Source organism: Salmo salar, chromosome 05 (assembly GCF_965601325.2).
Source record: "Salmo salar chromosome 05, fSalSal1, whole genome shotgun sequence".
Lineage (NCBI taxonomy): Eukaryota > Metazoa > Chordata > Actinopteri > Salmoniformes > Salmonidae > Salmo > Salmo salar.
In genome coordinates this window covers 81,835,001-81,859,311 of record NC_138295.1, presented here as the reverse complement: position 1 = coordinate 81,859,311, position 24,311 = coordinate 81,835,001, and the positions used below count along the sequence as shown (strand labels likewise).

General features: G+C 43.9%; 1 protein-coding gene across 1 annotated transcript in view; it reads left to right on the top strand.

Annotated features, from left to right (window-relative positions):
* The window catches only part of ano10a (anoctamin 10a), a 54,293-nt gene that overhangs the window by 13,072 nt on the left and 16,910 nt on the right, over positions 1-24,311 (top strand). The window contains exon 12 of the mRNA XM_045698123.2: positions 8,139-8,255. Coding sequence (XP_045554079.1) covers positions 8,139-8,255 — 117 coding nt within the window. The remainder of the gene's footprint in view (positions 1-8,138; positions 8,256-24,311) is intronic.

Genomic DNA, 24,311 nt, shown 5'->3' with positions numbered 1-24,311 from the left:
ATTAAAAAAACATCTCTGTCTCGAGTTCACTGGCACAGAAACTCCAAGGGGCTGGAATAGGCTAGTTGATACAGTGTTGTAAGTTCGCTTGCAACAGCTTTTGGCCAGACCCAGTTGATGATTTGGTACAATGTTGCATTTGGTACAACTAGCAATAGCCTAAATCAAGACAGACAGAAAGGGAGGCAGACAGGCGGAGTAGAGATTAATGTGATTGAAAGAACCAGAATTTTAATCAGGATATTTATTAATGTTTTTATTTGTCAGCTTCAGGCATATGTATTGTACTTAGTTGATGATGGAAGATATAGGTCTACTGCTGCATTGCCTATAGGCTATCTCTGAGTTCAATGCGCTCTTCTTTAGCCGCCAATGGATCAGTGTGTCCATGTGGCGGAGGCTGGCACTCTCGCCTTTTTTACATTTTTATCATTTTACTTCAGATTTCTATGATTAACCACGTGACAATTATTTTGAGAAACTACAATTGTATTATTGAAATGAAAATGTGCATATAAAAATAACTATAACTGTCACGCAGGTCGGTAGAAATGGTAGGATAGATTGTTTGCTTCTCCAAACTTAACTCAGGAGCTGCCTGTGTGCTTTACTATAACACACATTAAACACATTTGTGAACGCGCAAGCGTGTGCAGACATAGGGGGGTCCCGTGCCCGCCTATGGCTGTCAAACGCCTTCCAACTGATTCGTTTTGGCGCCGGTGTTGTGCCGAAAATCTCCCCCCTGCCAGAACACCCCCTTCTCTTGAACGCGCACACACTCAATTCTTCATTGCTGCGACTTGCTTGCTAGTTGAGATCTCTGATCACGTTCGGCTGCGTTTCATTTTATTTTTCATGTCGGTTTGATCCCGGGGGAGGCTTTAGTAATGTCTGCAGTTTTCGGTTTGGCTATTTGTTTCAAGTGTATTAGTCTATAAATAAATCTCTTTGCCAAAATTCGTCATCTCTCCCATGTCTTATTCGACTAGTAGTTGTTCTGAAATGTTTATGGCTTGACTACATTTTACTCCCTCTTCTATGTTTAATATAACACACATACATTAATTATGCATTTTGGTTGCCTATCCTGAGGTGAAGTTTGTTCTATAGAAAGTATTTGACTCGGAAGTGTGCCACAGAAAGCTTTTGACTCTAGCCACAACATTAAGGAAATGATATGTGTGTTATATTAAACATAGAAGAGGGAGTAAAATGTAGTCAAGCAATAAACATTTCAGAACAACTACTAGTCGAATAAGACATGGGAGAGATGACGAATTTTGGCAAAGAGATTTATTTATAGACTAATACACTTGAAACAAATAGCCAAACCGAAAACTGCAGACATTACTAAAGCCTCCCCCGGGATCAAACCGACATGAAAAATAAAATGAAACGCAGCCGAACGTGATCAGAGATCTCAAGTCACAGCAATGAGGAATTGAGTGTGTGCGTGTTCACGCGAAGAGGTGTTGGGGGGGATTCTGTCAGGGGGGAGATTTGAGGCACAACACCGGCCCTGCTGGAGACCTAAGCAAAATCTTTTTTAATCAGACAAACTCTGCCGACACTGAGGAACAATCAGTTAAAACGACGCTGTCCATATAATAGGTCTACTAGCAGGGGAGACACAAATATAATATGACGTCCATCTAAACTGGAGCAGGAAACTGTTGTCCAATAACTGAATTTAAAGTAGCACTGACCCGGATAATGATCGCGTGAATATGCGCAGTGCGCACTCACCAGGTATATAGTGGTGCCAATAAGATGGGCTATAGGCCTACTGAAAATTGTCATTGTCTTCTCTTTACAGCAATAGCCATTTGCTTTCCAAACTATGTTTTCCTGCAATTTAATGTATAAATATTGCGATATGGCTAGCTGGTCTTCTACTTTGCCTTGACAGTTGCAACTCAACAATCATTTATTTGATATTTGCAACACGCACAGCCTAAATTGCATGAGCTGCCTTTCCTTCCGACTTGTAGGCAATGAGATTTAAAACAAGACAAGGGGAAATGGTCCTCTGTGGCTAAATCATGATTTAGTTGCCTATTTTGAATGATTTTATTTCTTTATAGACAGGAGTAGGCTAATTAGGCGATATCATTTTGGCAATTTATTTCAATTTACTTCCCCTAGCCTTATGGGCTCACTGCCTATGTCAATCTACTATCCCCCATAGTAAACAGAAATTGACCTATTCTATTGGTCAGCTTGTCGAGAACCAAAATATCCCAAACAGACCCTGGGACAGTTGTTGGACTATAGAAAAGAAAATGTTAAAAAGCAATGAATCTTCAGACCAGAACATTTAGCAGAAAAATGTAAAATTGGCCTTTCCAATTAAAAGCCGGCAATGACCTGCTAACAGAAACCTGTGTGTGGACAGAAACAGAGCATCCAGTGACAACTCTGAGGTTTGTCCTGCAATTCACAACCCAGGATGAAATACTAATGACCTGTCTGGGGGATGCATGGAGGATGTCTGGGAGAGGAGAGGACGGTCAGTCAGTCACTCGGTTTGCTCTGTCTGTCCTGGTGATTTATCTCAAATAAAGATTGACACAGAGGAGAGAGGAAGGGGAGTTGTGATGTATGGTGGAGTAGTAAGTACCTCTGGACACAGAAGCTGGGCTGACACACCGCTACTGCGGAGGTGAAGTGAAAGATAGCCGTTTAGCCTGCTGACGATCAAGGACGCAGGTGTAGACGACTTCTTAAGATGGGACATAATGTGAATGTATGCAGCCCAACTCTACTGCAGACTATGTATGGTCTTATTAGCCACTCTTACTGTGTCATTGGTGTAACAGCCAGAATAGCAGGATGGTGTCACAGATCCATAACACCAGTGTGCTGACGATATCCTGTCTGAATTGTGCCTCTGAAATCGTGCTGCAAAACCCCAGGTGGTTGGTATTTCACAACATGAGGGATAATGAACGGGGGAATGTATCTACTGTAGATATGGAAAGTGGGAGAGGGGCTATTATTTTCATGGTGATGAACTGAAATTGAACTCGCACTGTAGATAAAGTGGGCTTGATATTCACTGCAGTGTTAAGGGCCGTCCACACCTAGAACATTAACTAGAATGATAACTGTTATTTTATATTTGTATCTTGATAGTTTTTGTTATAGTCATCGTCCTAGGTGTGGACAGCCCTTAAAGATGGTTATCAGGAAGTGTTTAGTACTATGGCAGAGTCAAGAGATGTCAGAATATATAGGGAGGACAGAGGTAAGCTAGTGGTTAAGAGTGTTGGACCAGTAACCGAAAGGTTGCTGGTTCGAATCCCCGAGCCAACTTGGTGAAAAATCTGTCGGTGCCCTTGAGCAAGGCACTTATCCAGAGCGACTTACAGGAGCTATTAGGGTTAAGAGCATCTGCTAAATGACAACAACAAAAAAGACCGTTCCTTAGCCGTCCCTTCTTGCCTTGGTCCTTGCCTTGGTCCTTTATAATGCTGAAATATAACACTGCCTGGTATAATGCAGCTGGCTTTATTTGTTTGGCTCCTAACAACGCTGTCTATCTTTCTCCCTCACGGTTTGTTTTGCCAAAGGGAAATCAGCCATTGTCCTCTGAAGCCACTGTGATGTGTTGTTGAAGTCCAGAACCCTTTGTACCCAGTAACTGAATGTGTCTGATTCTGTCACCATGGTTGTGGTCTCCCTTTCTATTCTGTAGAGCACGATCAGCCTAGTGCTAGCTCTAGTCATATCTGTGCATTGTGCCATACTCTGCCCTGAATGGCACCATATTCCCTATTTAGTGCACTACTTTTGACCAGGGCCCATAGGTCACGGGTCAAAAGTAGTGCACTATATATGGAATAGGGTGCCATTTGGGACTCAACCTGTGTATTAATGTAGTGTGCATCAGCTCTGTGTGAAGCTGTGCCCCCCTGCTGACTGGCAACTCTATTTACAGCCCTTTGTAGTCCTGTTCAATGCTATTCTTCTACCATATAGGGCTCCAGTCTAGTCTTATTGAAGCTACCTGCCTGCTGTACTGAATAATCTCTGCAGGCCTGGAGACCTCTCCACAACCCTTCCTGTCTCCTTTGCCCATCAACACCATGGGTGTGTCCCAAATAGCACCATGTTCCCTATATAGAGCATTACTTTTGACCAGGGCCCAGAGGAACAGGTCTCACACCGACCTCGCGGTGCATCGAGGAACAGTAGAGGAAATAATACAGTACCTGCCTCGAGAGATCAATACACGGAAATTGGATCGAGCTGAAGTAACTTGGTATGAATCATCTTGATGTAATCATTCATTCTCATGTGGGAGACGTGCCACCTCTTTCTGCATTAGTCTCCTATCCTTCTAGAACCCAGTCTGCTGCCAGACTCTGGCCCGTCACATTGTGTGAATGCACGGTGCTCCATGAGGCTCATTCTCACTCTGCAGTTGGCTGTCCCAAGGGTTACTGCAGAACCATGCATGTCTCAGCACCATGCCCAAGTGTTTATGGCAAGCCACCGATGGCCGCCTTTCAGACAAGATCTATTCACAAAACCCCGACGTGAAAAGTTAGATTAAGAAATTCTGTTCGTGCCGCTTCACAGAATAAATGATATAAAATGACTCCCGATCAAGGTGGATTGAAATGCTAATTAGCTAAATGAACAAGGCAGTGCAGTTCTGGCCCCAGCTACATGGGGTGAATACTGAGCAGAGGGGATTATGGTACAAAAGGCCACAGATTGCTATGCTAGCACTTACAGGTACTGTCTCAATTCACACTTATGCACTGTTTAGAGCATCATAGAGAAGTAGTTTGATATTGAGTCGGGGCCTCAAGATGAAATGTACCCCCTTTCAACTAACATTTGCATTTATGTTAGTGTTCTTTGGTTTTCCAACATGTGCCAAGCCAACCCTATCTCTCTAAATGCCCATAAACTCCTATTGTCAAGTACCAATCAGCTAAAAGGCTGTGGTGTTTTTAATGTTGCATTTCAATCAGTGCAACAACCTCAGTCAGCGCTGAGGCCAGACAGACTGGACACCCTTCACCCTTTTACATTCTAATACTGTAAAGTCTACTACTTAGCTCACATTTTCTGCATCCCAAATAGCCCCCTTTGCACTACCCCTTAGAGGCCCTGGTCAAAAGTAGTGTACTATAAAGGTATGATGTTGCCAATTGGGATACACAATTGTCTGTACTAAAGTACTCTATGGCTGAAGGACAGAGAGAGGGAGCACCACAAACCTCCCCATCCTTCTAGTCCAAACCACCCATCTGAACAACACTTTCCACAGGACGAAATAGCCTGTAATAACAGTATTTGGAAGTTTTCAGTCGACAACATTTGTCAGGCCTAACATGTATGAAGCCTTTTACTGCGATGAAAGCAGTGGCTGAATCCGATGGAATTGTGGCTGTCACATACTGATGAGGTACAGTGTGTTGTGGCAGCTGTCAATTCTCCAGCCATGACAGACCTGCTTTGCATAGCAGTGTGTTGGCATCGATTCAGAGTGATAAAGCTGGTTTCTGGTCATGCAGTTCGAAGTACACTTCTCTCGGCCGTAAAAAATGTATTGAGAAAAAAATGATGTATGTGTTATATTGGTCAGGTTGCTACCTCTCTCTCTCTCACACCTTATCTTACCTCACCTCAGAGGGGCTGTGAAGATAACAGGTGTGCTCTTTGCCACGAGTCGTCCTCCTCACCCCACTTCCCCTTTGTCTGCTGTTCATCTGTCTCCTCCAATCACCTCAACAGAGGGAGGAGGGTGGGCCAGTGTTGTACTGGGGGGCCTCTTTCTGTATTCACAGCACTCTCTTCTCTTTGCTTACAGTATTTCAAGACATATTCTTTGATTTATCTGGTCCTTAGTTAAGAGGCGTGATCTCTTAAATGGTAACCCTTTCAGCATTATTATTCTATGGTTTGGCGTGTTTATGGTTGTACGGGTTCGTTCGTACTTTTACCTGACGCAGGTTTCATGTGAAAACACGAGTCAATGGATTGGCTCATACATTGACCTGATCTGCAGGTTTCATGTGATAACAGGACTGTTTTCAGACTGTGTGGGTCAGGTCAGCTGCTTGTTGTTAGCCACGCTCAGAGAAGGAATGAAGGTAGTTCTGAAAGAACAGGGAATGTTCTGGTTAACTTGACTGACGTTATTGTTCCATTGGGGAAACGTTGCAGTATCATGTACATGTTTAAATACAGTAGACTATAAATGGCAATACAAAATTCAGAAGTTACATACAGCATATACAGATGAAAGAAGACCAGCCTGGTAGATAGGAACATGAACCAGCTGTTTAGAGGGGTATCACACCTGACACCAATGATTGTGTAGTTTTGTAAGGTCATGGATTGGACACCGGTCGGTGATGGTGTGTTTGTCTCCAGAGCAGTTTAGATTGTGTTGTGACGTTTCACTTCAGCAGCGTATCACGTCTGTTCAATCAGTTTAAACTATTCATTATATCAACTATACATGTTTCTGAATTCTAGGATAATAGTAGAGAAATGTACACTGCTCAAAAAAATAAAGGGAACACTTAAACAACACAATGTAACTCCAAGTCAATCACACTTCTGTGAAATCAAACTGTCCACTTAGGAAGCAACACTGATTGACAATAAATTTCACATGCTGTTGTGCAAATGGAATAGACAACGGGTGGAAATTATAGGCAATTAGCAAGACACCCCCAATAAAGGAGTGGTTCTGCAGGTGGTGACCACAAACCACTTCTCAGTTCCTATGCTTCCTGGCTGATGTTTTGGTCACTTTTGAATGCTGGCGGTGCTTTCACTCTAGTGGTAGCATGAGACGGAGTCTACAACCCACACAAGTGGCTCAGGTAGTGCAGCTCATCCAGGATGGCACATCAATGCGAGCTGTGGCAAGAAGGTTTGCTGTGTCTGTCAGCGTAGTGTCCAGAGCATGGAGGCGCTACCAGGAGACAGGCCAGTACATCAGGAGACGTGGAGGAGGCCGTAGGAGGGCGACAACCCAGCAGCAGGACCGCTACCTCCGCCTTTGTGCAAGGAGGAGCACTGCCAGAGCCCTGCAAAATGACCTCCAGCAGGCCACAAATGTGCATGTGTCTGCTCAAACGGTCAGAAACAGACTCCATGAGGGTGGTATGAGGGCCCGACGTCCACAGGTGGGGGTTGTGCTTACAGCCCAACACCGTGCAGGACGTTTGGCATTTGCCAGAGAACACCAAGATTGGCAAATTCGCCACTGGCGCCCTGTGCTCTTCACAGATGAAAGCAGGTTCACACTGAGCACGTGACAGACGTGACACAGTCTGGAGACGCCGTGGAGAACGTTCTGCTGCCTGCAACATCCTCCAGCATGACCAGTTTGCCGGTGGGTCAGTCATGGTGTGGGGTGGCATTTCTTTGGGGGGCCGCACAGCCCTCCATGTGCTCGCCAGACGTAGCCTGACTGCCATTAGGTACCGAGATGAGATCCTCAGACCCCTTGTGAGACCATATGCTGGTGCGGTTGGCCCTGGGTTCCTCCAAATACAAGACAATGCTAGACCTCATGTGGCTGGAGTGTGTCAGCAGTTCCTGCAAGAGGAAGGCATTGATGCTATGGACTGGCCCGCCCGTTCCCCAGACCTGAATCCAATTGAGCACATCTGGGACATCATGTCTCGCTCCATCCACCAACGCCACGTTGCACCACAGACTGTCCAGGAGTTGGCGGATTCTCTAGTCCAGGTCTGGGAGGAGATCCCTCAGGAGACCATCCGCCACCTCATTTTGACTTGTTTTAAGGACATTACATCAAAGTTGGATCAGCCTGTAGTGTGGTTTTCCACTTTAATTTTGAGTGTGACTCCAAATCCAGACCTCCATGGGTTGATAAATTGGATTTCCATTGATTATTTTTGTGTGATTTTGTTGTCAGCACATTCAACTATGTAAAGAAAAAAGTATTTAATAAGATTATTTAATTCATTCAGATCTAGGATGTGTTATTTTAGTGTTCCCTTTATTTTTTTGAGCAGTGTAGTTTATCCTATCTCAGTACAATATAACATCATAATACATGTCTACTTTTCCTGTTACATGTCCTAAAGTCTCCCCATACTTCCCTGTTGTTCCTCTGTCTGCTGTTGTTGTTGCAGCACTTCCTCTTGGCCTCCAAGTTCATCCTGACCTTTGTGATCCCAGACGTCCCCAAACACATCCAGATCAAACTGTCACGTCTGGAGTTTGAGTCCCTGGAGGCTCTGAAGAAAAGGGTAAGTTTGACTGACTGAACCCCTCAACTGTATGGTGTGTTGAATAACGCTAGCATGACATACAGAGTGGTTTGACCTAACTTGAGTCTATCAAGTTGAAAAAAAAGCAGGTACCATCACTCAACCTTAAACTCAACTTTTTTGTGGTGTGTTAAACGATGAAGTTCCCCAAAATAACATGAAGGGACTTAATGTGAATAAAATGTGTAAAGAAACCCTAGATGAAGGAAAGCCACAGACTTCTGTGTGGATAAGCTGGGTATATGAGGTGTACGGCTGACGTGACTGTCTCTCTGAGAGACCCATCAGGTTTATCATCTAGGTTTGATGGTTTAATGATCCATGTAGAAGGTTGTTCACGCTGCAGCGAACTAACAAACTGTGTGTGCATGTGCAATATTGTAATGTGTTAATGAGGCTCTGCTGTTTTGGCAGATGTTTATCACCTTGCACGTAGCGCAGAAGTAGGTCACACACACACACACACAGACAGAGGACACAATCATCTGCTTTCCCAGCACCAGAAAGAACCTGTCTATAAACGGCTTACATACCGTGTATAATTAAGGACAAAACAACAGATTATTTAGCATAATGCAGACCCATATTTCTCTCCATAACAGAATAATGCAGACCCATATTTCTCTCCATAACAGAATAATGCAGACCCATATTTCTCTCCATAACAGAATAATGCAGACCCATATTTCTCTCCATAACAGAATAATGCAGACCCATATCTCTCTCCATAACACATGAATGCAGACCCATATCTCTCTCCATAACACATGAATGCTGACCCATATCTCTCGCCATAACACATGAATGCAGACCCATATTTCTCTCCATAACAGAATAATGCAGACCCATAACACATGAATGCAGACCCATATCTCTCTCCATAAAAGAATAATGCAGACCCATATTTCTCTCCATAACAGAATAATGCAGACCCAAATCTCTCTCCATAACACATGAATGCAGACCCATATCTCTCTCCATAACACATGAATGCAGACCCATATCTCTCTCCATAACACATGAATGCAGACCCATATCTCTCTCCATAACACATGAATGCAGACCCATATCTCTCTCCATAACACATGAATGCAGACCCATATCTCTCTCCATAACACATGAATGCAGACCCATCTCTCTCCCCATAACACATGAATGCAGACCCATCTCTCTCTCTCCCCATAACACATGAATGCAGACCCATATCTCTCTCCATAACACATGAATGCAGACCCATATCTCTCTCCATAACACATGAATGCAGACCCATATCTCTCTCCATAACACATGAATGCAGACCCATATCTCTCTCCATAACACATGAATGCAGACCCATATCTCTCTCCATAACAGAATAATGCAGACCCATACCTCTCTCCATAACAGAATAATGCAGACCCATATCTCTCTCCATAACACATGAATGCTGACCCATCTCTCTCCCCATAACACATGAATGCTGACCCATATCTCTCTCCATAACACATGAATGCAGACCCATCTCTCTCCCATAACACATGAATGCAGACCCATCTCTCTCCCCATAACACATGAATGCTGACCCATCTCTCTCCCCATAACACATGAATGCAGACCCATATCTCTCTCCATAACACATGAATGCAGACCCATCTCTCTCCCATAACACATGAATGCAGACCCATCTCTCTCCCCATAACACATGAATGCAGACCCATCTCTCTCCCCATAACACATGAATGTAGACCCATATCTCTCTCCATAACACATGAATGCAGACCCATATCTCTCTCCATAACAATGCAGACCCATATCTCTCTCCATAACAATGCAGACCCATATCTCTCTCCATAACAGAATAATGCAGACCCATATCTCTCTCCATAACACATGAATGCAGACCCATATCTCTCTCCATAACACATGAATGCAGACCCATATCTCTCTCCATAACACATGAATGCAGACCCATATCTCTCTCCATAACACATGAAGGCAGACCCATATCTCCCCATAACACATGAATGCTGACCCATCTCTCTCCCCATAACACATGAATGCTGACCCATATCTTTCCATAACACATGAATGCTGACCCATATCTTTCCATAACACATGAATGCAGACCCATAACACCATAATGCAGACCCATATCTCTCTCCATAACACCATAATGCAGACCCATATGGCTCTCCATAATACATTAACCTCTCTGGGATCATTCGGGACGTGAGTGTCCCACCTCGCCAACAGCCAGTGAAATTGCAGGGCGCCAAATTCAAACAACAGAAATCTCATAATTAAAATTCCTCAAACATACAAGTATTATACACCATTTTAAAGATAAACGTCTTGTTAATCCAACCACAGTGTCCGATTTCAAAAAGGCTTTACGGCGAAAGCACACCATGCGATTATGTTAGGTCAGCGCCTAGCCACAGAAAACCATACAGCCATTTTCCAAAGAAGGAGAGGTGTCACAAAAGTCAGAAATAGCGTTAAAATGAATCACTAACCTTTGATGATCTTCACCGGATGGCACTCCCAGGACTCCATGTTAGACAATAAATGTGTGTTTTGTTCGATAAAGTTCATTTTTATGTCCAAAAACCTCATTTGAAATTGGTGCGTTATGTTCAGAAATGCATTGTCTCAAACAAACATCCGGTGAAATTGCAGAGAGCCACATCAAATTACAGAAATACTCATCATAAACATTGATGAAAGATAAACTTCTTGTTAATCCAGCCGCTGTGTCCGATTTCAAAAAGGCTTTATGGCAAAAGCAAACCATGCTATTATCTGAGGACAGCACCCCATCAAACAAACACAGACAATCATATTTCATCCTGCCAGGCGCGACACAAAACTCAGAAATAACTATGTAATTCATGCCTTACCTTTGAAGATCTTCTTTTGTTGGCACTCCAATATGTCCCATAAACATCAAAGGGTACTTTTGTTCGATTAATTCCGTTGTTATATCTCCAAAATGTCAATTTTTTATTTGGCGTGTTTGATCCAGAAAAACACCGGTTCCAACTCGTGCAACATGACTACAAAATATCTCATAAGTTACCTGTAATCTTTGTCCAAACATTTCAAACAACTTTCCTAATACAACTTTAGGTATTTTTTTACATAAATAATTGATAAAATTTAAGAGGGGATAATCTGCGTTCAATACCGGACGAAAACAAAGTGGAGCGTGCTTTCAGTTCACGCACCTCTAACAAACAGTACACTTCACTCGACCCTCGTTCTGAACAGCAATACTTATTCATTACACAAAGGAAAAACATCAACCAATTTCTAAAGACTGTTGACATCCAGTGGAAGCGATAGGAACTAAAGGTCGACCGATTAATTGGGGCCGATTTCAAGTTTTCATAACAATCGTAAATCGGTATTTTTGGACGCCGATTTGTCCTATTTAAAAAAGAAAAAAAAAAAAGAAAATAGACCTTTTTATTTAACTAGGCAAGTCAGTTAAGAACACATTCTTATTTTCAATGACGGCCTAGGAACGGTGGGTTAATTGCCTTGTTCAGGGGCAGAACGACAGATTTTTACCTTGTCAGCTCGGGGATTCAATCTTGCAACCTTACGGTTAACTAGTCCAACGCTCTAACCACCTGCTTTACATTGCACTCCACGAGGAGCCTGCCTGTTACGCGAATGCAGTAAGAAGCCAAGGTAAGTTGCTAGCTAGCATTAAACTTATCTTATAAAAAATCTATCAATCAATCATAATCACTAGTTAACTACACATCGTTGATGATATTGCTAGTTTATCTAGCCTGTCCTGCGTTGCATATAATTGCTTAGGTACACGTTGCTCCAACCATAAACATCAATGTCTTTCTTAAAATCAATACACAAGTATATATTTTTAAACCTGCATATTTAGTTAATATTGCCTGCTAACATGAATTTATTTTAACTAGGGAAAATGTGTCACCTCCGCAACAGAGTCAGGGTATATGCAGCAGTTTGGGCCGCCTGGCTCGTTGCGAACTGTGAAGACTATTTCTTCCTAACAAAGACAGCCGACTTCGCCAAACGGGGGATGATTTAACAAAAGCGCATTTGCGAAAAAAGCACAATCGTTGCATGACTGTACCTAACCATAAACATCAATGCCTTTCTTAAAATCAATACACAGAAGTATATATTTTTAAACCTGCATATTTAGCTAAAAGAAATCCAGGTTAGCAGGCAATATTAACCAGGTGAAATTGTCACTTCTCTTGCGTTCATTGCACGCAGAGTCAGGGTATATGCAACAGTTTGGGCCGCCTGGCTCGTTGCGAACTAATTTTCCGGAATTTTACGTAATTATGACATAACATTGAAGGTTGTGCAATGTAACAGGAATATTTAGACTTAGGGATGCCACCCGTTAGATAAAATACGGAACGGTTCCGTATTTCACTGACAGGAAAAAAGTTTTGTTTTCGAGATGATAGTTTCTGGATTTGACCATATTAATGACCTAAGGCTCGTATTTCTGTGTGTTATTATGTTATAATTAAGTCTATGATTTGATAGAGCAGTCTGACTGAGCAATGGTAGGCAGCAGCAGGCTCGTAAGCGTTCATTCAAACAGCACTTTCGTGCGTTTGCCAGCAGCCCTTCGCAATGCATTGCGCTGTTTATGACTTCAAGCCTGTCAACTCCCAAGATTAGGCTGGTGTAACCGATGTCAAATGGCTAGCTAGTTAGCCGGGTGCGCGCTAATAGCGTTTCAAACGTCACTTGGAGTAGTTTTTCCCCTTGCTCTGCATGGGTAACGCTGCTTCGAGGGTGGCTGTTGTCGATGTGTTCCAGCCCAGGTAGGAGCGAGGAAAGGGACGGAAGCTATACTGTTACACTGGCAATACTAAAGTGCCTATAAGAACATCCAATAGTCAAAGGTATATGAAATACAAATCATATATTGAGAAATAGTTATATAATTCCTATAATAACTACAACCTAAAACTTCTTACCTGGGAATATTGAAGACTCATGTTAAAAGGAACCACCAGCTTTCATATGTTCTGAGCAAGGAACTTAAACGTTAGCTTTGTTACATGGCACTTATTGCACTTTTACTTTCTTCTCCAACACTTTGTTTTTGCATTATTTAAACCAAATTGAACATGTTTCATTATTTATTTGAGGCTAAATTGATTTTATTGATGTATTATATTAAGTTAAAATAAGTGTTCATTCAGTATTGTTGTAATTGTCATTATTACAAATAAATAAAAATAACAAAATCGGCCGATTTAATCGGCATCGCCCTTTTTGGTCCTCCAATAATCGGTATCGGCGTTGAAAAATCATAATCGGTCGACCTCTAATAGGAACTGCAAGCAAGTCCCTTAGAAATCTAGATCTCCGTAGAAAACCCATTGAAAAGAGAGTGACCTCAGAAAAGTAAATCCTGGTTGGTTTGTCCTTGGGGTTTTGCCTGCCAAATAAATTCTGTTATACTCACAGACATCATTCAAATAGTTTTGAAACTTCAGAATGTTTTCTATCCAAATCTACTAATAATATGCATATCCTAGCTTCTGGGCCTGAGTAGCAGGCAGTTTACTTTGGGCACACTTTTCATCCGGACCTGAAAATACCGCCCCCTATCCCAGAGAGGTTTAAGGCATACCCGTATCTCTCTCCATAACACCATAATGCAGACCCATATCTCTCCATAACAGCTTCATGTAATGTATTCAGTCCCTCAATACATCTCCCAGAGCACTTTGGTAAAGATAAATTACAGGACTTAGGTTAATGGTATTGATATGAGTATGCTGCTGAGCAGTAGCTTGCCTCAGCTTGGCACTGCAGTCATTTACTGGATTAAGGCTGAGTGCTTCAGCAATTAGCTAGCATGTCTTAGCTAGCTATCATTTCTCTCAGCACTGCAGAAAGAAGGGCTGTGCCATGAAATACATCACATTGATTGGTGGTATTTCTGATGCTTCTTGTTCTTGTCCAGCTGAATGTTGAATTTAAGCAGATTTTAACAAGATTGGTTGATTTCTTGGTTTGTTTGTGCAGAGCCAGGCCCATGGGCGGTAAGTTGCTTTGGGTCGTCTGACTGAACTCTGCTATGCAGGTTGTGAGTTTGTCTGGTTATGGTTTGAATTGAAAGCTTCACCTATAATACCTAATGCCTGATATTAATCCTGTGAATAGAGATGGATAAGCTACTTAATCATGTCTACGTGTATTGCCCAAGTTGGTCTTGTGGTGAGGTTTGTGTTGTGATGGTACTTGGTTACTGCCTTGTGTTTAACTGAATGTGTTTTCAACCCAGTCCCAGGCACATGAGTAGTGCCCCTGCTACCATGGCTATTGAACGTCTTGCCGTTTGTCTTAATAACTCTTCTTCATAATTAATTCATTTGAATCTCCCTCTAACACTGTCCTTCTCCTCATCCCATCTATCAAAACCCATTTGGCCGGGCGGGCATGCGGCCGGGCGGGCGGGCATTCGGCAGGGCGGCTGGGCAGTCAGGCGGCCAGGGCAGGCATTCGGCAGGGCGGCTGGGCAGTCAGGCGGCCAGGGCAGGCATTGAGTCTTTGAGGGACATGAGTTGATGGACCTTTCAGTCAACCCAAAAGTGTTGTATCATGTCAGGCCGGGCGGGCATTTGGGCCGGGCAGGGGCGGGCGGCCGACAGGGCGGGCGGGCAGGCAGTCGGGCGGGCATTGAGTCTTTTGAGGGACAGGAGTTGATGGACCTTTCAGTCAACCCCAAAGTGTTGTATCATGTCAGGTAGTCAGTCAGAGCCACAGCCTTCCACTGGATATGTCATCATGCATCACCTTGTACTGCAGTCTCTACTGATGATGGAAAGAGAGCCTTCATTCCACTGGAGTTTTATTAGGAGTAGAGCTGACGGAAAGAGAGCCTTTATTCCACTGGAGTTTTATTAGGAGTAGAGCTGACGGAAAGAGAGCCTTCATTCCACTGGAGTTTTATTAGGAGTAGAGCTGACGGAAAGAGAGCCTTTATTCCACTGGAGTTTTATTAGGAGTAGAGCTGACGGAAAGAGAGCCTTTATTCCACTGGAGTTTTATTAGGAGTAGAGCTGACGGAAAGAGAGCCTTCATTCCACTGGAGTTTTATTAGGAGTAGAGCTGACGGAAAGAGAGCCTTCATTCCACTGGAGTTTTATTAGGAGTAGAGCTGACGGAAAGAGAGCCTTCATTCCACTGGAGTTTTATTAGGAGTAGAGCTGACGGAAAGAGAGCCTTTATTCCACTGGAGTTTTATTAGGAGTAGAGCTGACGGAAAGAGAGCCTTCATTCCACTGGAGTTTTATTAGGAGTAGAGCTGACGGAAAGAGAGCCTTCATTCCACTGGAGTTTTATTAGGAGTAGAGCTGAGGGAAAGAGAGCCTTCATTCCACTGGAGTTTTATTAGGAGTAGAGCTGACGGAAAGAGAGCCTTTATTCCACTGGAGTTTTATTAGGAGTAGAGCTGACGGAAAGAGAGCCTTCATTCCACTGGAGTTTTATTAGGAGTAGAGCTGACGGAAAGAGAGCCTTTATTCCACTGGAGTTTTATTAGGAGTAGAGCTGACGGAAAGAGAGCCTTCATTCCACTGGAGTTTTATTAGGAGTAGAGCTGACGGAAAGAGAGCCTTCATTCCACTGGAGTTTTATTAGGAGTAGAGCTGAGGGAAAGAGAGCCTTCATTCCACTGGAGTTTTATTAGGAGTAGAGCTGACGGAAAGAGAGCCTTCATTCCACTGGAGTTCTGTCCGGGGTCAGTTGTGAGAGGAGGACGGAGGGACGGCCATCTTCCTGTGTTGCCACTTAAACTGCTGTGTCTGTCTCCATCTGGCCTAGTCAATCCAACGTTTTCCACCACTTCAGCAGGCAGAGGCGAATAAGCTGTCTTGCCAGCCAATGGGCTATGTGGCCTGGGGAAAACCCTTTCCTTCCTCTGGCACAGGGGGAACTGATCAGAGCAGGTGCATCGGCTAAAATCCAGCATTTTCCACTGCTTCAGCAAGGGAAGCCATAGAGATAGATACACTTAGCTAGTTGTACAGTATGTATCACTGAAGGGAGGAGCCAATGTCCTGGGGAAAATCCCTTCCTTCCTTTGGCACAGGAGGAATGTAGTAGTGATCAGAGCAGGTGCCTCACTGGTGGAAACCCCCTATCAACACCTTAGTCGCTGGCTGTCCACCAGCACTAGCCACCACTGCTAGAGGTGACAGTGACCCACTGGAGAGAAGGCCACAGAGACAGATGCTGTACTATACAGAGTAGAGGTAAACCGACTATGATTTTTCAATGCCGACTATTGGAGGACCAAAAAAAGCCGATACCGATTAATCTGACAATTTTTATATATTTGTAATAATGACAATTACAACAATACTGATGAACACTTATTTTAACTTAATATAATACATCAATAAAATCAATTTCGTCTCAAATAAATAATGTAACATGTTCAATTTGGTTTAAATCATGCAGAAACAAAGTGTTGGAGAAGAAAGTAAAAGTGCAATATTTGCCATGTAAAAAATCTAACGGTTAAGTTCCTTGCTCAGAACATGAGAACATATGTTGAAAGGAACCACCAGCTTTCATGAGTCTTCAATATTCCCAGGTAAGAAGATTTAGGTTGTAGTTATTATAGGAATTATAGGACTATTTCTCTCTACCATTTGTATTTCATATACCTTTGACTATTGGGTGTATGCCTTATGATTAACGAGACGTGGTGTGATCATAACAACATACAGGAACTCAAGTCCTTCTGTTCACCTGACTTAGAATTCCTCACAATCAAATGCCGACAGCATTATCTACCTAGAGAATTCTCTTCGATTATAATCACAGCCGCATATATCCCCCCCAAGCAGACGCATCGATGGCCCTGAACGAACTTCATTTGACTCTATGTAAACTGGAAACCACATATCCTGAGGCTGCATTTATTGTAGCTGGGGATTTTAACAAGGATAATCTGAAAACAAGGCTCCCTAAATTTTATCAACAAATCGATTGCGCAACCAGGGCTGGCAAAACCCTAGATCATTGTTATTCTAACTTCCGCGACACATATAAGGCCCTCCCCCGCCCTCCTTTTGGAAAAGCTGACCACGACTCCATTTTGTTGCTCCCAGCCTATAGACAGAAACTAAAACGGGAAGCTCCTGCTCTCAGGTCTGTTCAACGCTGGTCCGACCAATCTCATTCCATGCTTCAAGATTGCTTCAATCATGTGGACTGGGATATGTTCCGCATTGCGGCGAACAACAACATTGACGAATACGCTGAGTGGGTTTATTAGCAAGTGCATCTGCAAAGTTGTACCCACAGGTTCTATTAACTGAGCTAAATGACTACCGCCCCCGTAGCACTCACTTCCATCATCGTGAAGTGCTTTGAGAGACTAGTCAAGGACCATATCACCTCCACCCTATCTGACACCCTAGACCCACTCCAATTTGCTTACCGCCCCAATAGGTCCACAGACGACGCAATCGCAATCACACTGCCCTAACCCATCTGGACAAGAGGAATACCTATGTGAGAATGCTGTTTATCGACTACAGCTCAGCATTTAACACCATAGTACCCTCCAAACTCGTCATCACCCTGGGTCTTGACCCCGCCCTGTGCAACTGGGTCCTGGACTTCCTGACGGGCTGCCCCCAGGTGGTGAGGGTAGGTAACAACATCTCCACCCCTCTAATCCTCAACACTGGGGCCCCACAAGGGTGCGTTCTCAGCCCTCGCCTGTGCTCCCTGTTCACCCACGACTGCGTGGCCATGCACGCCTCCAACTAAATCATCAAGTTTGCAGACGACACTACAGTGGTAGGCTTGATTACCAACAACGACAAGACGGTGGTGAGGGCCCTCAGAGTGTGGTGTCAGGAAAATAACCTCACACTCAACGTCAACAAAACAAAGGAGATGATCGTGAACTTCAGGAAACAGCAGAGGGAGCACCCCCCCATCAACATCGATGGGACAGTAGTGGAGAGGGTGGAGTTTTTCTTTTCTTTTTTTTCTTTTTTTTTACGTTTCTCGGCGTACACATCACGGACAAACTGAAATGGTCCAACCACACAGACAGCGTGGTGAAAGCGCAGCAGCGCCTCTTCAACCTCAGGAAGCTGAAGAAATTTGTCTTGTCACCAAAAACACTCACAAACTTTTACAGATGCACAATCGAGAGCATCCTGTTGGGCTGTATCACCGCCTGGTACGGCAACTGTAAGGCTCTCCAGAGGGTAGTGAGGTCTGCACAATGCATCACCGGGGGCAAACTACCTGCCCTCCAGGACACCTACACCACCCGATGTCACAGGAAGGCCAAAAAGATCATCAAGGACAACAACCACCCGAGCCACTGCTTGTTCCTCCCGCTATCATCCAGAGGCGAGGTCAGTACAGGTGCATCAAAGCAGGGACCGAGAGACGGAAAAACTGCTTCGATCTCAAGGCCATCAGACTGTTAAACAGCCATCACTAACATTGAGTGGCTGCTGCCAACATACTGACTCAACTCCAGCCACTTTAATAATGTAAAAATGTATGTAATAAATGTATCACTAGCCACTTTAAACAATGCCACTTCATATCATGTTTACATACCCTACATTACTCTTCTCATATGTATATACTGTACTCTATGCCATCTTGATGTAATGTATCACTAGCCACTTTAGACAATGCCACTTTTATATGTTTACATATCCTACATTACTCATCTCATATGTATATACTGTACTCTATATCATCCACTGCATCTTGCCTATGCCGTTCTATACCATCACTCATTCATATATTTTTATGTACATATTCTTCATTCCTTTACACTTGTGTGTGTATAAGGTAATTGTTGTGAAATTGTTAGGTTAGATTACTCGTTGGATATTACTGCATTGTCGGATCTAGAAGCAGAAGCATTTCGCTACACTCACATTAACATCTGCTAGCCATGTGTATGTGACAAGTAAAATTTGATTTGATTTTATAGGCACTATAGTATTGCCAGCCTAATCTCGGGAGTTGATAGGCTTGAAGTCATAAACAGCGCAACGCTTGAAGCGCAGCAAAGAGCTGCTGGCAAATGCAGGAAAGTGCTGTTTGAATGAATGCTTACGAGCGTGCTGCTGCCTACCTCTGCTCAGTCAGACTCCTCTATCAAATATCAAATCATAGACTTAATTATAATATAATACACAGAAATACGAGCCTTAGGTCATTAATATGGTGAAATCCGGAAACTATCATTTCGAAAACTTTTTTCAGTGAAATATGTTACTGTTACACAAGAGAAGTGACACAATTTCCCTAGTTAAAAGAAATTCATGTTAGCAGGCAATATTACCTAAATATGCAGGTTTAAAAATATATACTTGTGTATTGATTTTAAGAAAGGCATTGATGTTTATGGTTAGGAACACATTGGTGCAACGAATGCGCTTGTTAAATCATCACCCGTTTGGCGAAGTTGGCTGTGATTCGATGATCAATTAGCAGGCATCGCATCGATTATATGCAACTCAGGACAAGCTAGATAAACTAGTAATATCATCAACCATGTGTAGTTAACTAGTGATTATGTGAAGACTGACTTTTTTTTATAAGATAAGTTTAATGCTAGCTAGCAACTTACCTTGGCTCCTTGCTGCACTCGCGTAACAGGTAGACAGCCTGCTACGCAGACTCCTCGTGGAGTGCAATGTAATCGGTGTCCAAAAATGCCGATTACCGATTATCGGCCATTCAGATTAATCGGTCGACCTCTAATACAGAGGAGAGACGGATGCTGTACTATATAGAGAGGAGATTTAAACTCAGCAAAAAAGAAACATCCTCTCACTGTCAACTGCGTTTATTTTCAGCAAACTTAATGTGTAAATATTTGTATGAACATAAGATTCAACAACTGAGACAAACTGAACAAGTTCCACAGACATGTGACTAACAGAAATGGAATAATGTGTCCCTGAACAAAGGGGAGGGGGGGTCAAAATCAAAAGTAACAGTCGATATCTGGTGTGTCCACCAGCTGCAGTAAGTACTGCAGTGCATCTCCTCCTCATGGACTGCACCAGATTTGCCAGTTCTTGCTGTGAGATGTTACCCCACTCTTCCACCAAGGCACTTGCAAGATCCCAGACATTTCTGGGGGAAATGGCCCTAGCCCTCACCCTCCGATCCAACAGGTCCCAGACGTGCTCAATGGGATTGAGATCCGGGCTTTTCGCTGGCCATGGCAAAACACTGACATTCCTGTCTTGCAGGAAATCACCCACAGAATGAGCAGTATGGCTGGTGGTATTGTCATGCTGGAGGGTCATGTCAGGATGAGCCTGCAGGAAGGGTACCACATGAGGGAGGAGGATGTCTTCCCTGTAACGCACAGTTTTGAGACTGAGCTTGTTGTCATTGCAGGCAGTCTGATGATGCTGTGACACGCCACCCCACCCCAGACCATGACGGACCCTCCACCTCGATCCCGCTCCAGAGTACAGGCCTTGTTGTAACACTCATTACTTCGACGATAAACGCGAATCCGACCATCACACCCGGTGAGACAAAACCGCAACTCGTCAGTGAAAAGCACTTTTTGTCAGTCTTGTCTGGTCCAGCGACGGTGGGTTTGTGCCCATAGGTGACGTTGTTGCCGGTGATGTCTGGTGAAGACCTGCTTACGACAGGCCTACAAGCCCTCTGTCCAGCCTCTCTCAGCCTATTGTGGACAGTCTGAGCACTGATGGAGGGATTGTGCGTTCCTGGTGTAACTTGGGCAGTTGTTGTTGCCATCCTGTACCTGTCCCGCAGGTGTGATGTTCGGATGTACCGATCCTGTGCAGGTGTTGTTACACGTGGTCTGCCACTGGGAGGATGATCAGCTGTCCACCCTGTATCCCTGTAGTGCTGTCTTGGGTGTCTCACAGTACGGACATTGCAATGTATTGCCCTGGCCACATCTGCAGTCCTCATGCCTCCTTGCAGCATGCCTAAGGCACGTTCACGCAGATGAGCAGGGACCCTGGGCATCTTTCTTTTGGTGTTTTTCAGAGTCAGTAGAAAGGCCTCTTTAGTGTCCTAAGTTTTCATAACTGTGACCTTATTTGCCTACCGTCTGTAAGCTGTTAGTGTCTTAACGACTGTTCCACAGGTGCATGTTCAATAATTGTTTATGGTTCATTGAACAAGCATGGGTCTTTAAACCCTTTACAATTAAGATCTGTGAAGTTATTTGGATTTTTATGAATTATCTTTGAAAGACAGGGTCCTGAAAAAGGGATGTTTTTTTGTTGTTGCTTAGTTTATATACAGTGGCTTGCGAAAGTATTCACCCCGTTGGCATTTTTCTTATTTTGTTGCCTTACAAACCCCCCAAAAATCATTTTTTTTCTAGGTGGTATCATTTAATTTACACAACATGCCTACCACTTTGAATATGCATAATATTTTTTGTGAAACAAAGAAATAAGACAGAACTTGAGTGTGTATAACTATTCACCCCCCCCTAAAGTCAGCAATTACAGCTGCAAGTCTCTTGGGGTATGTCTCTATAAGCTTGGCACATCTAGCCACTGGGATTTTTGCCCATTCTTCAAGGCAAATCTTCTCCAGCTCCTTCAAGTTGGATGGGTTCCACTGGTGTACAGCAATCTTTAAGTCATACCACATATTCTCAATTGGATTGAGGTCTGGACTTTGACTAGGCCATTCCAAGACATTTTAAATGTTTCCCCTTAAACCACCGAGTGTTGCTTTAGCAGTATGCTTAGGGTCATTGTCCTGCTGGAAGGTGAACCTCCGCCCCAGTCTCAAATCTCTGGATGACTGAAACAGGTTTCCCTCAAGAATTTCCCTGTATTTAGTGCCATTCCTTCAATTCTGACCAGTTTCCCAGTCCCTGCTGATGGAAAAACATCCCCACAGCATGATGTTGCCACCACCATGCTTCACTGTGGGGATGGTATTCTCGGGGTGATGAGAGGTGTTGAGTTTGCGCCCGACGTAGCGTTTTCCTTGATGGTCAAAAGGCTCAATTTTAGTCTCATCTGACCAGAGTACCTTCTTCGGCTCGAGATTTGAACCCTGTGGCACCCCCATAGAGACTGCCAGAGTCTGGACAACAGGCCTTCCGATTTGACACACTGAACTCTATCTGAGAAGTAGTTGGTGAACCAGGCGAGGCAGTCATTTGAGAAGCCAAGGCTATTGAGTCTGCCGATAAGAATGCGGTGATTGACCGAGTCGAAAGCCTTGGCCAGATCGATGAAGACGGCTGCACAGTACTGTCTTTTATCGATGGCGGTTATGATATCGTTTAGGACCTTGAGCGTGGCTGAGATGCACCCATGACCAGCTCGGAAACCAGATTGCATAGTGGAGAAGGTACGGTGGGATTCGAAATGGTCGGTGATCTGTTCATTAACTTGGCTTTTGAAGATTTTAGAAAGGCAGGGCAGGATGGATATAGGTCTATAACAGTTTGGGTTGAGAGTGTCTCCCCCTTTGAAGAGAGGGATGACCGCGGCAACTTTCTAATCTTTGGGGATCTCAGACGACACGAGAGGTTGAATAGGCTAGTAATAGGGGTTGCAACAATTTTGGCGAATAATTTTATAAAGAGGGTCCAGATTGTCTAGCCTAGCTGATTTGTAGGGATCCAGATTTTGCAGTTCTTTCAGAACATCGGCTGTCTGGATTTGGGTGAAGGAGAAGCGGGGGTTTTGGGCAAGTTGCTGCAGGGGGTGCTGAGATGTTGGCCAGGGTAGGGGTAGCCAGGTGGAAAGCATGGCCAGCTGTGGAAAAAGGCTTATTGAAATTAGCGATAATCGTAGATTTATCGGTGGTGACAGTGTTTCCTTTCCTCAGTGCAGTGGGCAGCTGGGAGGAGGTGCTCTTATTCTCCATGGACTTTACAGTGTCCCAAAACTTTTTGGAATTAGTGCTACAGCAAATCTCTGTTTGAAAAAGCTTCCCTAACTGACTGAGTATATTGGTTCCTGACTTCCCTGAAAAGTTGCATATTGCGGGGGCTATTCGATGCTAATGCAGAACGCCACAGGATGTTTTTGTGCTGGGCAAGGGCAGTCAAGTCTTTACCTGTTCTTAGTTCTACATTTTTTTAATGAGGCATGCTTATTTAAGATGGAGATGAAAGCACTTTTAAGAGAAACCAGGCATCCTCTACTGACGGGATGAGGTCAATATCCTTCCAGGATACCCGGGCCAGGTCGATTAGCAAGGCCTGCTTGCTGAAGTGTTTTAGGGAGTGTTTGACAGTGATGAGGGGTGGTCGTTTCACCACGGACCCAGTATGGACGCAGGCAATGAGGCAGTGATCTCTGAGATCCTGGTTGAAGACAGCAGAGGTGTATTTAGAGGGCAGGTTGGTCAGGATGATGTCTAAAAGGGTGCCCATGGTTACGGATTTAGGGTTGTACCTGGTAGGTTTCTTGATCATTTGAGTGAGATTTAGGGCATCTAGCTTAGATTGTAGGACGGCCGGGGTGTTAAGCATGTCCCAGTTTAGGTCACCTAACAGTACGAACTCTGAAGATAGATGGGGGGCGATCAATTCACATATGGTGTCCAGGGCACAACTGGGGGCCGAGGGGGGTCTATAACAAGCGGCAATGGTGAGAGACTTGTTTCTGGAAAGGGGGATTTTTAAAAGTAGGTGCTCGAATTGTTTGGGCACAGACCTGGATAGTATGACAGAACTCTGCAGGCTAACTCCGCCCGCTTCGGCAGTTCTATCTTGTCAGAAGATGTTATAGTTGGGGATGGAAATGTCAGGATTTTTGGTGGGCTTCCTAAGCCAGGATTCAGACACGGCTAGGACATCCGGGTTGGTGGAGTGTGCTAAAGCAGTGAATAAAACAAACTTAGGGAGGCGGCTTCTAATGTTAACATGCATAACAATGCTTTTACGGTTACAGAAGTCAACAAATGAGAGCGCCTGGGGAATGAGAGTGATGCTGGGGGCTGCAGGGTTAACCTCTACATCACCAGAGGAACAAAGGAGGAGTAGAATAAGAGTACGGC